Genomic DNA, 13518 nt, shown 5'->3' on the forward strand with positions numbered 1-13518 from the left:
TCCATCTAATCTCAGCCCCTCTTTTGTTTCCTCTCCCCACCATTTAGAAAAGAAAAGAAAAAAAAAAGAAACAAATTCTATAAATATTAATATGCATATGTTTTTGACCTCTTTTTACTCCTTACTTCATTTGTTTGTTTATATTAAGGTTTTATTCAAATGATTCTACATCTTGGTATGGTTTATGTTCTATTTCAAACGAATGCATTTTCAAGGAATATATACCAAGCTTTTAAATTTTACTTTTTGCTATAATTTTTTGGACTTAAAGACATTATACATGGTTCTACATCTCAATCAAAAAGGGCAAACCCCACTTAGTTATCTCATGATTATTTTATACGAATCACGATTCGTAGTTCCCTATTCTTTTTTTTTTGGGTGCAATGTAGGTATGCATAAATAAAATGAACATAGCTAATGAAAATTTCAAAACCTTCCATAAGCTTTTAGGTGAATGCTAGTTAGTTAATGGAATATTTATAAATCGAACAATGCCAAAATAAATAAAAAGAGTGAGTTCAACGTATATTCTCCTAAACCCAGCCGCTGAAAAGAGCAGAAAGACCAACTAACATAAACCAGACTAGGTCTGGACAAAAATACCGAACCCGAAGAATAGAACCGAATCCGATCCGAAAAAGTAGTACCAAACCCGAACCGAAATTGATAAAAAATCCGAACGGATTCAAATTTTTGGTATTTAAAGAATCGAATCCGAACCCGATCCGAACCGAAATATTTCAGGTACCTGAGTGTATCCGAAATAGATTAATATACCTATATATATGAACTAATTTTATATTTAATGTATATTAAAAGGCATCCAAAATATATGCTACTTTTAAATTGTCTAAAATACTTGAAAATATATACAAATAGTCAAAAGTACATGTTTAAATTGTTAAAGTATACTCAAAACACCAATAATATTTAAAATATATATTGATTCTCATTCCAAATATTCAAATTAAACCAATTTGTATATGTTAAGTTTTGGTATTTTGACACATGTTATATTAAATTTATATGCAATATATTATTTTGTTTATAGATTTTGTGAAGTTTAAAGTATATAATGAATTATAAAAATTTTAAAATAATTTAAATGGGTTATTCGAATCTGAACCGAACCCGTAAAGATCTGAACCAAACCCGAACCAAAATTTAGAAATACCCGAGTGGAGCTAAAATCCTTGATCCCGAAAATCCAAAATCCGAATAAACCCGAACCGAATCCGAATGGATATCCGAATGCCCACCCCTAAACGAGACAACTATTTATTATACACACTCACACAAATATACATTATACTAGATTAAAGCATACCATAAGCCGACGTCCCAAAAATGAAATAAAAAGCACAAAAAGAGACATCACTATAAATAAATAAATAATTAAGTTCTCCTCAAAGCTTATGTGTTTCAAGATCACTTGTCTTACGTTTCTCTTTCTCTCTTTCATTTCTTCTCTCATTTTTCATTTTAGTTTTTTGCAGATGCTTCTTACAAGAAACAAAGTCTTTAAGTTCTCTATTTTTCTTCATTAAGACAAAACAAAAGAGAATGAAGGAGACACTTAGGTGCTGCATCGCCTGCATCCTACCGTGTGGAGCTCTGGACGTGATCCGTATCGTACACTCAAACGGATACGTTGAGGAGATCAGTGGCAAAATCACCGCCAGCGAAGTAATGAAGGCACACCCGAAGCACGTACTCAAGAAACCATCTTCTCTACCGTCTTCAGATCATGATGATGTCATCTCAGCGACAAAGATCGTCATCGTCCCTCCCGAGGCTGAGCTCCAACGTGGCAAGATTTATTTCCTCATGCCCGCAACTAAACCAGACAAAGAAAAGATCCGCCGCGAAAGAAGTAATGCTAACGCCGACAAGAAGCGTTCTCGGCATCGTGAAGAGGGCGATGATCATAAGTCCAACGGGGAAAATAATGGTAAAGACACGGACTCATCGGTGTTGATCTCTGATAGGTGTTTAAGGTGAGTTTGGTCAATAGAAAGTAAAAGAACTCAAGAGTGGGGTGAACAGAGACGTTTTATTAGAGTCGGAATAACGAGGGTACAAGAGTAAGAAAGCCGGCTAGTCGATGCTCGGTGAGATCCTAGCCGGAAGTACAAGAGAGCGGCGAGATACAAAGAGAATAAAGGAAACCCTAATCTAGCCGCTAGTCTGTCTGTCTGTGTAGTGATGCCTTTCTTTCCTGTCCTCAACTCCTTATATAGTCTCCTAGGTCGGTTGGCTTTGACCTAATCCGTCCCCTTCGTTATGGGCCTTTTGGCTTAAAGGCCCAGTCGAGAAGACTGCTCGGCCCGAGCCGCCTGATCGTTTCCATCGGCTTCTCGTCGTTCAGCTATAGAGGTCTCGAGCCGAGTCGCGGCTCGTCAGAAGCCGTCTCCGAGCCGGTCATCCTTTGAATGGTAGTAATGGGCCTCCTATTCGCTGGGCCTTGTGGATGGTGCCAATCCATCCCCAACAGTAAGTCCCCCCCTAGTTCGTTGTCGAGCAGCTGGTCGCAGCGAATTAGTGAGTTAGGGCTCGAAGAATAGGAGGTTTGATAGTCGGTTCCTTTGATTTAACCGAGGAACCGCCGGCGGAAAGAGTTCCGGATGTTCCCGAACGAACAACCGACCTATCGTACGCTCGATGCCTCAGATGAACTCCTCTGAACCGATGAATCGACTGTGCCGGTTTTTGATGTGACAGCGAACCATCACCGGTTTTCGATCGAGAAGCTGAAACGTCGCTAGGGTTTTTTGTCGGGAATCCGAAAGGTCGCGTCTGAGTGTGACGCGCGAGCCCGCCGACAGGCCCAATTAGGCCCGCTTAGGGCTAATGATGGCACCTCGTGGGAGGCGCCTTCACTCTCTCTATAAATAAGAGGTCTCTCTCGAGATCTCTCTCATTCTTCTCTCAGTTTATCAGGTACTTTCTCTCTCTACTCCTTATCTCTCTAGCTTTTGCTCTCTGTTTTAGTTCCTCTACTCGATATGTCGACGAGCAAACAACTTTCTCGAGAACAAAAGGGAAAGATGATTTCGAGCACCACTGGTCCCGATAGTGATCTGGAGAGGGTTCGCGGATCCGGCGATAGCGTAGAGGAGGCTCATCGCGAGGCGATGATGGATACCGAGAACATGACCCGAGAGCAGCGTATGCTCGTCTCGGTAGCGATGGTTCAATCTCGCGCAGACGATGACGGAGGCGATGGCTCTCCTGACGACGGGATGACTCCCTACTGCTTCTACCCGGGAAATATTTTCGAGGAGCAGCGCCGACTCGATCCGTCGCGAGCTCGTCCCCCTGTAGTTGAGGGGCAAGACTGGAGGAACGTTTTACCGACGCGATCCACATTCGAGTCGGTGACGAAGCTGCTGAAGAGAGGCAAGGCGACCGGAGTTACATTCATAATCCCGTCAAAGACCCAAAGGCCGTGGTCCCCCCCGAAGGGGTATCAGTGCGTATACGAGTCGTACTTCGAAAAGGACACGAAACTATGGTTTCCGATTCCTCGACTCGTCACCGCCTACACGATGCGCCGAGGAGTCGCTTTGAGCCAATTCTTGAATGGCGCTTGGCGTCTAGCAGTTGCGCTGATGGTGATTGGGGCGGAAGCTGGCGCTGCTCTCAGCGTCCGAGCATTTGAGGAGCTGGTCTCGGTGAAGATTAATCGAGGCCTGTTATCACTGAAGATACGCCCGAACTATAATGTGGTAACGGGCTATCCGACCAAGACGAACGACTGGCAGCGATCGTACTTCTATGTTAAGTCCGATCGCTCGGCTTTCGAGGAGCCGCTGAAGACCGGTTACCGTGTTCTTTGGAACAATGAATTTGGTATTGAATGTTCTTTAATCTTTTACTGTTTCAGACTCCTGACCATCTCTTTTTCTCTTGTTTTGACAGTTCCTCACTCGAATACCGCGGAGTACGAGGAAGATTTCTTGGAGAGTGCTCGGATTATCGCGTCCCAGAAACAGGATTTTTGGGAGAACTTCTCGTACAGGAGGATTCGTAGGTCGATTGATCGGATCAAGCGGCGTAAGTTTCTCTTTCTCTTCTTTTGCTCGGTTTCCTCAGGGATCCTAAGTCGCTTTCTTTTGTCTTTGCAGAGGTTTGGCGTTCGGACACCGTTCCTCTCATCACCAAAAAGTCGAAGAGAATCAACTTGTTCACCAAAGCCGAGCAGATTGAAATTAACCGAGCCAGAGCTATGAGGGAATTGCCGGATCTAAGTTTGGTGGTTGGGAAGCAACTCGGGTTCGTGGAACCGGACCAAAGCTCTAACGCAAACTCCTCTGATCCCGGGGAGCCGAGAGCGACTGAGTCGGACGGGGCTCAGCTCGTGAGAAAGTCGGGGAGCAAGAGGAAGGAGAGGGAAGGCGTTTCTTCCGAGGAGAAGCAAGCCGAGGAGACTTCCACCGGTGGGGGCGCCGGATCGGAGAAGAAGCGGGCGCGCAAGGATCCCGTTGAGGTTCGGCCTTCCTCTGTGGAGAGAGGTGAGCTCCAGGCCTTGGAGCCTAGCAACAATTCTCGAGATGACGTTCTCCCGGATCCGTCTCTCGATGGTGGTCTTCAGGGGACTTCTTCTAAGGTGAAGAAGAAGTCGAAAAAGAATAATAAGAAGAGTGCCGGCGAATCCTCGGGGCACGAGATAGCGCCCAATACGGAGAAGGAAACCGTGGAGGCTCCGACTACTGCCGTTTCCCTCCCCAAGGCGGCGGTTCGTGAAGATGCCCGGGGATCGAACAGGTCCTCTCCGAAGGCTCAGGAGGGTAAGGCTGTGCCGAAGAACCTGCAGGGGTTTTGCCCGGATAAAGTGGACTTCATTTTCAAGCGGGACACTCCTCTCGTTTGTAACGAGAGAGATTGCGCTCGTTTCGTCCGCCAAGTCCGGGGAAGTAGGGAGCATCTCCCACTCGTCAAGGACTTAGTTTTCCAAGACGAGTACACCGCTGCTGCCGGTTCCTCGGTTAAGGTAAGTATAGTTTCTGCATCGCATTCGTTTCTCGTCTTTCTTCTCATTTGGTCGTCCTATCCCAACTCTTTCTTTGATGTGTTGCAGAGCCAAGGTGACTGGAACGAGGTCGTCCGCATATACGACAAAGAGCTGAAGAGGACCTATGGTGTGATTGATAGGCAACGGCGCAACACCAAGGAGGCGACTGCCGCCTTAGAGGTCATGCTGAAGAAGAAGGACGAAGCGGTTATTGCAGAAGCGGCCATGAGGGATGAACTCTCCCAGAAAGAGGCGGCTATGAACAAGGAGCTGAAGCGAGCCCGGGAGTTGGTTAAAGCGCTCGAGAAAGAGAAAACCAAGCTGGCAAACGAGAAGAAGACCCTCGAGGAAGAGAAGGCGGCTGCTGCCTTAGAGCATTCCAAGGAGATGGATCGTCTCCGAGAGTCGCGCCGCTATGAGGTTACTCACGAACGGATCCGAGTAATGGCGGCGATGCATGGGAAAGCCGCCGTTCGCTTCCAGAGGATCCAGGATCGGGAGTCCCGTCGTGATAACTTTGAGGATGCGAGATGCATGCTCGGCCAGGCTCGGGGGATGAGACGTTGCCTTGAAGGGATGAAAGCGGCAGGTAAAAACATCTCTCAGGGAGATATTGATATCTACGCCGGGCAAGAGAGGCATTATGATGCGGAGGTGAAGCGTTTGATCGTAGATGATCTTCTCGAGAAGGACCTTTCTTTATCTCCTCTCGTGCTCGAGTCGAGGTTCGTTATCCAGGAGATGATGGATAAAATCGACAAATTTGGGTCGAACATGGACTTGCTCGACTCCGAGGCCGCCAAGACGCTTCGCACTCCCCTCAGAGCACCAGGGGATCGATCCGAAGAGCCGTCGAAGAGCCTTCTCGACACCGTTCAGTCGCCAGCTCGCCCTGATGCTGTTCTCCCGGGTCAAGAAGTTGCCCTTAAGGACCCTTCCGTGGCTGAGGAGACGAACAAGTCAGCTCCCGACGAACCGATCTCCAACACGCCGGTCAATATCTCCGACTCGCCGTCATTCGAGGATGCGGATTCTGGCGCGAGTGAAGGACATCTCGAGGGGGCGGACTCTGGCGCGAGCGAAGAACATCCCGAGGAGGATCTTCCTGCCTTGGATTAGTATTCGATGTTTGTTGTATCTGACTTTTGGCGCTTGTGCCTTTAAAACTATTTCCTTTTCTCGGCTAAGGCCTTTTGTTGTTTAAGACCTCGTTTCTCGGCGTTAAGCCTTTGATGTATGAATTATTTTCTTTTGGTTTTTATCAGACAAGTGTTTCTTTATATATTTCCGTAAGTCGTTTAACTTAGAAGTATATAAATCGTTTTTCACTTGTCCATAACCGAGAAACGAAATAGTCCGGATGGTTGCTCGCATTTGCCAGCGAGTTCCCTCCTTCTCAGATAGAAGAGTGATTAGAGAGTCGTTCGTTCGCATTCTTCTTTATTCAACGAAGCTTTTACAAGTCTAACGTTCAAGTAAATACAAAGAGACTCTAATCGTTCTACTGAATTGCCGAGGAAAAGGTTTCGAGACGCATTGCAGTGATCGAGAGAACTATTGGTCGGCCAAACCGTCGTTCTTCGATCAGACTTGGTCTGAAATTTCCATTGGATAGCCGGTCAGTGCACGACGCACAGGTGACGCAAGGCTGTTATTCCCTTCGGCTGATACCTGATCAAGGCTCAGCCGATTTTGCTGGGCGAGTGCTCGTGCTCCGCTTGACGAAGGGGCTGGCATCGTTTTTCGGGGAAAGGTGACCGTTAGTCATTCTAAAAAAAGTTTGGACTTTGTTTTGGTTGGGGCTGGACCCTGTGAAGGGATGCCTACGTACCTCGGATGAGGATCAAGCCTTTCGTAGTTCGTTTGACCGAGTGAAAGTGGCTGTAGTAGCGCATTCACTCGGACGAGTAGAAGTGACGGTTAGGTGCATCTACTCGGTTTTTTTTTTTTTTTTTTTTTTTTTTTTTTTTTTTTTTTTTTTTTTTTTTTTTTTTCCGCGAACAGTGACCTGTTGGTCATTCGCTCGGAGAAAAAGATGAGACGAATCTATTGGTAGAAGAGGCGAAGATGCATAGAGTTCCAGGCTCGTGGAACTGCCTCTCCGCGGGAAGTCTCGAGTCGGTAGACGCCTGGTCGAACGACTCGGGTGATCTTGTAAGGTCCTTCCCAATTGGTCCCTAGCTTGCCAGCGTTGAGCTCCTTTGTGTTGTCGAAGACTTTTCGGAGGACGAGATCGCCGAGCTCGAGAGGGCGCGCTTTTACCTTCTTATTATAGTAGCTCTCGATCTGGTTCTGGTAATTTTGGATCCGAAGAAGCGCTTGATCTCGTTTTTCCTCGAGTTCATCGAGGGCATCGAGGAGCATATCTTGATTAAGCTCGACGAACTGCGGCATCTTGGCGCGCCGAAGACTTGTCACGTTAACTTCGGCGGGGGCCATTGCTTCCATCCCATAGGCAAGAGAGAAAGGGGTGGATTTGGTCGCACCGCGGGGAGTCGTTCGGTGTGACCAGAGGACGCCGTCCAGCTCGTCGGCCCAATGGCCTTTCTTTAGGTCGAGTCGCTTCTTGATACCATCGATGATAATCTTGTTGGAAGATTCCGCCTGTCCGTTTCCTTGCGGGTAACGAGGAGTCGAAGGGCTTAGACGGATATTCCACTTGTTGCAGAACTCTTTGAAGTTTCCGGACATGAACTGAGAGCCATTGTCCGTTATGATCTCGTACGGCAAACCGTGACGGCAAATGATGTTCTTCCAGACGAAGGTGCGGACTTCCTTGTCCGTCACCTGAGAGAACGCTTCGGCTTCAATCCATTTGGTGAAGTAATCAGTGAGGACCAGGATGAAACGACGTTGGCGCGAGGTCGGCATTGGCCCGATGATGTCCATCCCCCACCTCATGAACGGATAAGGGGCAGCAGATGTCCGCAACAGCTCAGTGGGACTGTGGATGCTCGGAGCGTGACGCTGGCATTTGTCGCACCGACGAGCGTATGCCTCGCAGTCAGTGTTCATAGACGGCCAAAAGAATCCCAAGCTTCGAACCTTAAGGGCGAGTGCTCGGCCTCCCGAGTGGTTTCCTCCTGCTCCGTCGTGAGTTTCAGCCATTACTCGGCGTACTTCATCGCCCTGGATGCACTTTAAGAGAACCTTGTTCGCGGTCACTCGGTGAAGTTCGTCGTTCATGATGACGTAGTGGGCGCTGCGTCTCTTCAGGCGTCTCGCTGCCCACTTATCTTTTGGCAGTTCTTCTCGTAGGAGATAATCTAGGAACTCGACTCGCCAATCGACTGGGGTGTCGTCACGATCGAGCATCTCAGTGTCGGCTTGATCCGGTGTCTCAGTTTCGGTTTGATCGGTGGTGGATCGTCGAGTTGTTGCAAAGATTGGAGCGATGGGAGAGCTTTCGTCGGAGGAGGGATCGATGCTTGGTCGGTCAATCCGATGTATGGGTATCGTCCTTTTGACCTGATCGTGGAGTTTGCTCCCGAGTGCGGCTAGGGCATCGGCGCAAACGTTCTCTCCGCGAGGAACCTTGGTGAGTTCGAAGAAATCGAATTCCCTAGCGAGCTCTTGAACCACTCGAAGATACGCATCCATTCTATCATTGCGAGCATCGTAGTCGCCGCTAAACTGGCTGGCGACGAGCTGCGAGTCGCAATAAGCACTCAAGCGTTTGGCTTTGACGGCTCGGGCGAGACGAAGACCGGCGATCAACGATTCATACTCTGCCTCGTTGTTAGAGGCCGGGAAGCCGAAACTGAAAGACTGGCGGATGAGTTCTCCTGTTGGCGATTGAAGCTGGACCCCAGCACCGGATCCTTTACTCGTCGATGATCCGTCGACATGAAGAATCCAATTGGGACTCGGGACGTCGAGGTCTTGTGCAAGATCTGGCGTGAGCTCGACAAGGAAGTCGGCGAGGACTTGAGATTTGGCGGCTGTTCGACATTTGTACGTAATGTCGAGCTCACTCAGTTCGATTGCCCACTTGGTCAGCCGGCCGGCTCTGTTGGGATTTTGCAGGACGGTGCGGAGCGGTTGGTCGGTCAGAACTTCGATAGAGTGTGACTGGAAGTAGGGTCGTAATTTCCTCGCGGAGTCGACGACGGCCAGAGCCAGCTTCTCAAGGGTTGGGTACCTGGTTTCCGGGCCGGTCATGCGTCTGCTCGTGTAAAAAATCGGACGCTGCTCGCCACGATCCTCCTTGATCAAACACTGCTGACGGCTGCCGAGGAGACGGCGATATAGAGAGACAAAACGTCTCCTACGTCTGGCTTGGCCAAGACGGGAGGAGTCGTCAGGTATTGCTTGAGTTGGACGAACGCGTCCTCGCATTTATCATCCCAGATGAACTTCTTGTTCCCTCGGAGGAGATCATAGAAGGGAAGACACTTGTCGGTAGATCGGGAGATAAAGCGATTAAGGGCGGCGATGCGTCCTGTTAGTCTCTGAACTTCGCGGCAGTTTCTCGGACTGGGGAGGTTCAGGACTGCTGAGATCTGTTTCGGGTTAGCCTCTATTCCTCGTTGCGTGACGATGTAACCAAGGAATTCGCCCGAGGAGACGCCAAACGTGCACTTTGCGGGATTCAACTTCATCCCGTACTTGTTTAGGATGGCGAAGCATTCCTTCAAGTGTGCTAGGTGGTCGTCGGCTCGGAGCGATTTGACGAGCATGTCGTCGATATAGACTTCCATTGTCTTCCCAAGCTGGTCGGCGAACATCGGTTGAACAAGCCGCTGGTAGGTTGCCCCGGCATTTTTCAATCCGAATGGCATCACCTTATAACAGTAGGTTCCCCGATCGGTGATGAAAGCAGTTTTCTCCCGGTCGTCTGGGTGCATCAGGATCTGGTTATAGCCCGAGAAGGCGTCCATGAACGTCAACATCTCGTTACCGGCCGTCGATTCGACTAAGCGATCGATGCTAGGCAACGGGTAGCTGTCCTTAGGACATGCTTTGTTGAGGTCGGTAAAATCGACGCAGACGCGCCATTTACCGTTCTTCTTCTTGACGACCACCGGGTTGGCTAGCCATTCCGGGTAACGAACTTCAGTGATTGAACCGGCACCGAGTAGACGCTCGACTTCTCTGCGACTGCTTTGGATCGCTCTGGTCCCAACTTTCTTCTCTTTCTGCCGGATGGGTTTGAAGTTGGGATCAACATTGAGTTCGTGGGTTGTGATAGCTGGATCGATTCCCTTCATATCAGACATCGTCCAGGCGAACGTGGACAGGTTTTGCTTAAGGAACTCGAGGATCTTCTGCTGCATTTCGTCGGGTAGAAATGCGCCTACTCGGACTGATTTGCTCGGATCCGACTCGTCAACTGGTACTTCGAGAACCTCCTCCTTTTGCGGGCAGACTTTGCTCGTGGGAGGAGAGACCGAGTTGACAAGTGATTGGGAGCGCTGGATTTTAACCGTGGCGATCAGGAGATCTCGCGCGGCTTGCTGATCACCCTTCAGAGTTTTGATCGATCCGTCTGATCCTGGGAACTTAACACACTGATGATACGTTGATGCGATTGCTCGCATTGAATGCAGCCATGGGGTGCCGAGTATAACGTGGTAAGGGGCTTTGGAGCCGACCACAGAAAATTTGACCGTCCGAGTGACTCCGCATGCGTGAACCGAGAGGCGGATCGTGCCTGCGATCACTTCTGACGAGCCGTTGAACCCTGTCAGGGTCCGAGTAGAAGGCTTGACGTCATTGAGGTCAATTCCCATCTTTACGAGGGTTTCGCGAAAGATGATATCGACCGAGCTCCCGGTATCGATAAGTACTTTTGTGACGTCGTACTTGTCGACGCCGAGCACGACGAGCAAAGGATCGTTGTGAGGGAGGTGCACGCCGAGTGTATCGTCAGACGAAAAGGTAATCGGCTGATCGTCTACTTGCTTCTGGGGCCACCGTTGGGAAGTAGTTGCTTGCCTTCGGTGGTCTTTGACTGCTCTAACTGAATCGCCGCAGGGAGGTGATCCACCCATAATGACGTTTATCCGGGGACGAGTTTGTGCTCGCTTTGCGCGGAGCACATCGCGAAGGTCGTTACTCGTTTCGGCAGTATCCCTTTTCTTGCGGTTAAGGGTTGTCCGCAGGTCGCCGATCTTCGCGTTGAGTTTGTCTCGCAAATCGCAGTTCGGCTTGTCGGCGGACTGCCTTTGGGAGGATTCTTGTGCCGAAGCTTTCGCGGCGCGATTCGAGTCGATCTGTCGGCGGAGATCGGAGGAGACTGGCGTTTCCTCGGTAGTGGATCGAAACTTTTGCTCGAGGAAGGACCGAAGATCCGTAGTGTCGTCTGGGGTCTCCATATCGTCGTCCTCGTCCGACGAGGATCCTGGTTCGTTCCTTCCTTGAGGTTGGACGCGGATCACTTCAATGCGCTGGCGATTGGCAGGCTGATCGTCGTCCGCCGAGTCGTCGTCATCATCGGTTTCCCGGGCGGCCTTCTCAGCGTCCTTCGACTGTTTGTCGTTTTTACGGTTTTTGCCTTGCGATTTGCGCTGAGCTTTCTTGTCTTTGTTTCTGCTCCAGCTGTTTTCCCCTTTTGGTTTGGGTTTTGGCGGCTGGATCTTGTAGTCTCCGCTTTCGATCGAGGAGAGGAACTGGGCGTAGAGAGATTTGCACTCGTCGTGTCGTGTCCCTTCACGTCGTGATACTTGCAATGCTTCGTGAGATCGATGGGAGTTCTGGTCGGTCCTGGAGCCGAATCGACTTTAGCCACGACACCAGCACTCGGGGTACTGGGGACGCATCTGGAGAGTCGGTCTCTCGCTGATAAACATTCCACTTTTTATCGTGCATGACCATGGTTGAGACAGGGGCGTTGTTTCGTCCACGACGTAGAGGAGACCTCCTTTTTTTGCCGCCGTTATCAGCTGGCGCGTGCTGGCGTGGCTCTGGCCGAGCTCCCGCACTTTTGGCTGCAACCGGCTTGGCAGCGTTCTGCTTCCGAATTATTGCCTTGGTATCTTCTTCCATTCGGATGAAATTGTGAGACCGGGCAATAGCATCGGGGAGCGAAGTCGTAGGGTTGGAATACAGGTCCTTACGAAACTTCGAGTTGACGAGGAGAGTGTTCATCAAAGCGTCGATAGCGATGTGATCAGGGACGTCGACTCGGGAAACGATCGTCTTGAACTTTTCCATGTAGTCCTTGAGGCTTTGGTCTTTTGTTTGCGCCATATTCCACAGGCTGGAAGCGGTTGCTGCTCGCTTGGTAAACATGATGTAAGTCTTGAGGAAAACGGCTGATAGGTCTCGGAAACTGCGAATCGAGTTCTCGCTGAGCTGTGAGAACCAGGTTAGCGCTTGTTCGTTGAGTGTTTCGACGAAGAGCTGACAGTATCCTGCGTCCTTCTCTTCGTCGGAAAGGCGAGCTCTGGCCATAGCTATGTTGAAGGCTGTCAGGTGTTCGACGGGGTCGCCTCCGGGTTTGTACTCGGAAGACGGAGCTTTTCTATCTTGCGGAGCTGGACCCTGGTTAGCTCGCTAGCGAAGGGCGAGCGCGAAGTAGAGGCGATGACGCTGTCGATCTGAGGGGCTGCGCTCGTCGCTTGGTGAATCTGCGAGCTCATTTGCTGAAGGCTGAGTTTGAGCTCGGCGATCTCGCGAATCGTCGTCGGATCTGCTGTCGTCGGAGTAGGGTGTACGGCGGGAGGACCGTTAGGGTCAGATTCGTCCACAGCGCGGTCTTCTGCCGGCGTCGGAGGGAAGAGATGCCGGCAGACGGGCTGGGAACGGTTCGTCGGTCCAGCGGGAGCAGTGAGGGCAGCCACGAGAGCAGCGAGCTGCTCATTCGTCGTTTTCTGGACTTCTTCTTGATGCGCGAGGCGAGCCATCACGGAGCTCATGAAGTCCGACGAGAGAAGAGGAGGAGGAGGCGGAGGCGTAAGCTCGGTCGCTTCGCCGGAAGAGCCGGGGTTCGAGTCACCAATCGTCATACTAGGCTAAGAAACGTTACTCTGATCGGCCCCACGGTGGGCGCCAATTGTTTAAGGTGAGTTTGGTCAACAGAAAGTAGAAGAACTCAAGAGTGGGATGAACAGAGACGTTTTATTAGAGTCGGAATAACGAGGGTACAAGAGTAAGAAAGCCGGCTAGTCGATGCTCGGTGAGATCCTAGCCGGAAGTACAAGAGAGCGGCGAGATACAAAGAGAATAAAGGAAACCCTAATCTTGCCGCAAGTCTGTCTGTCTATGTGGTGATGCTTTCCTTTCCTGTCCTCAACTCCTTATATAGTCTCCTAGGTCGGTTGGCTTTGACCTAATCCGTCCCCTTCGTTATGGGCCTTTTGGCTTAAAGGCCCAGTCGAGAAGACTGCTCGGCCCGAGCCGCCTGATCGTTTCCATCGGCTTCTCGTCGTTCAGCTATAGAGGTCTCGAGCCGAGTCGCGGCTCGTCAGAAGCCGTCTCCGAGCCGGTCATCCTTTGAATGGTAGTAATGGGCCTCCTATTCGCTGGGCCTTGTGGATGGTGCCAATCCATCCCCAACC

The 13518-nt window shown here is 50.2% G+C and overlaps 2 protein-coding genes across 3 annotated transcripts in view; both read left to right on the top strand.

Annotated features, from left to right (window-relative positions):
• Nucleotides 1–1365: 1365 nt before the first annotated feature.
• The window catches only part of LOC108859354 (uncharacterized), a 22712-nt gene continuing 10559 nt past the window's right edge, over nucleotides 1366–13518 (top strand). The window contains exon 1 of the mRNA XM_057011151.1: nucleotides 1366–1991. Coding sequence (XP_056867131.1) covers nucleotides 1567–1991 — 425 coding nt within the window. The 5' untranslated portion in view covers nucleotides 1366–1566. The remainder of the gene's footprint in view (nucleotides 1992–13518) is intronic.
• On the top strand, nucleotides 2000–6992 carry LOC108832809 (meiosis-specific protein ASY2-like). Of its 2 annotated transcripts, XM_057011150.1 has the most exons (3): nucleotides 2000–4059; nucleotides 4131–4996; nucleotides 5084–6992. In XM_057011150.1, exons 1-3 carry the CDS (start codon nucleotides 3009–3011, stop codon nucleotides 6134–6136), a joined length of 2970 nt encoding a protein of 989 aa, XP_056867130.1. In that variant the 5' UTR covers nucleotides 2000–3008; the 3' UTR covers nucleotides 6137–6992. The 2 variants fall into 2 exon arrangements, with proteins under 2 accessions (XP_056867130.1, XP_056867129.1); XM_057011149.1 differs by having other exon boundaries at nucleotides 4131–6992.

Source organism: Raphanus sativus, chromosome 5 (assembly GCF_000801105.2).
Source record: "Raphanus sativus cultivar WK10039 chromosome 5, ASM80110v3, whole genome shotgun sequence".
Classification (NCBI taxonomy): Eukaryota; Viridiplantae; Streptophyta; class Magnoliopsida; order Brassicales; family Brassicaceae; genus Raphanus; species Raphanus sativus.

Bases quoted from the DNA above. Each gene is read 5' to 3' on its own strand.
- LOC108832809 (XM_057011149.1), top strand. From the start codon at position 3,009: ATGTCGACGAGCAAACAACTTTCTCGAGAACAAAAGGGAAAGATGATT. The intron at 4,060-4,130 runs GTAAGTTTCTCT...TTGTCTTTGCAG, and splicing joins GATTGATCGGATCAAGCGGC to AGGTTTGGCGTTCGGACACC.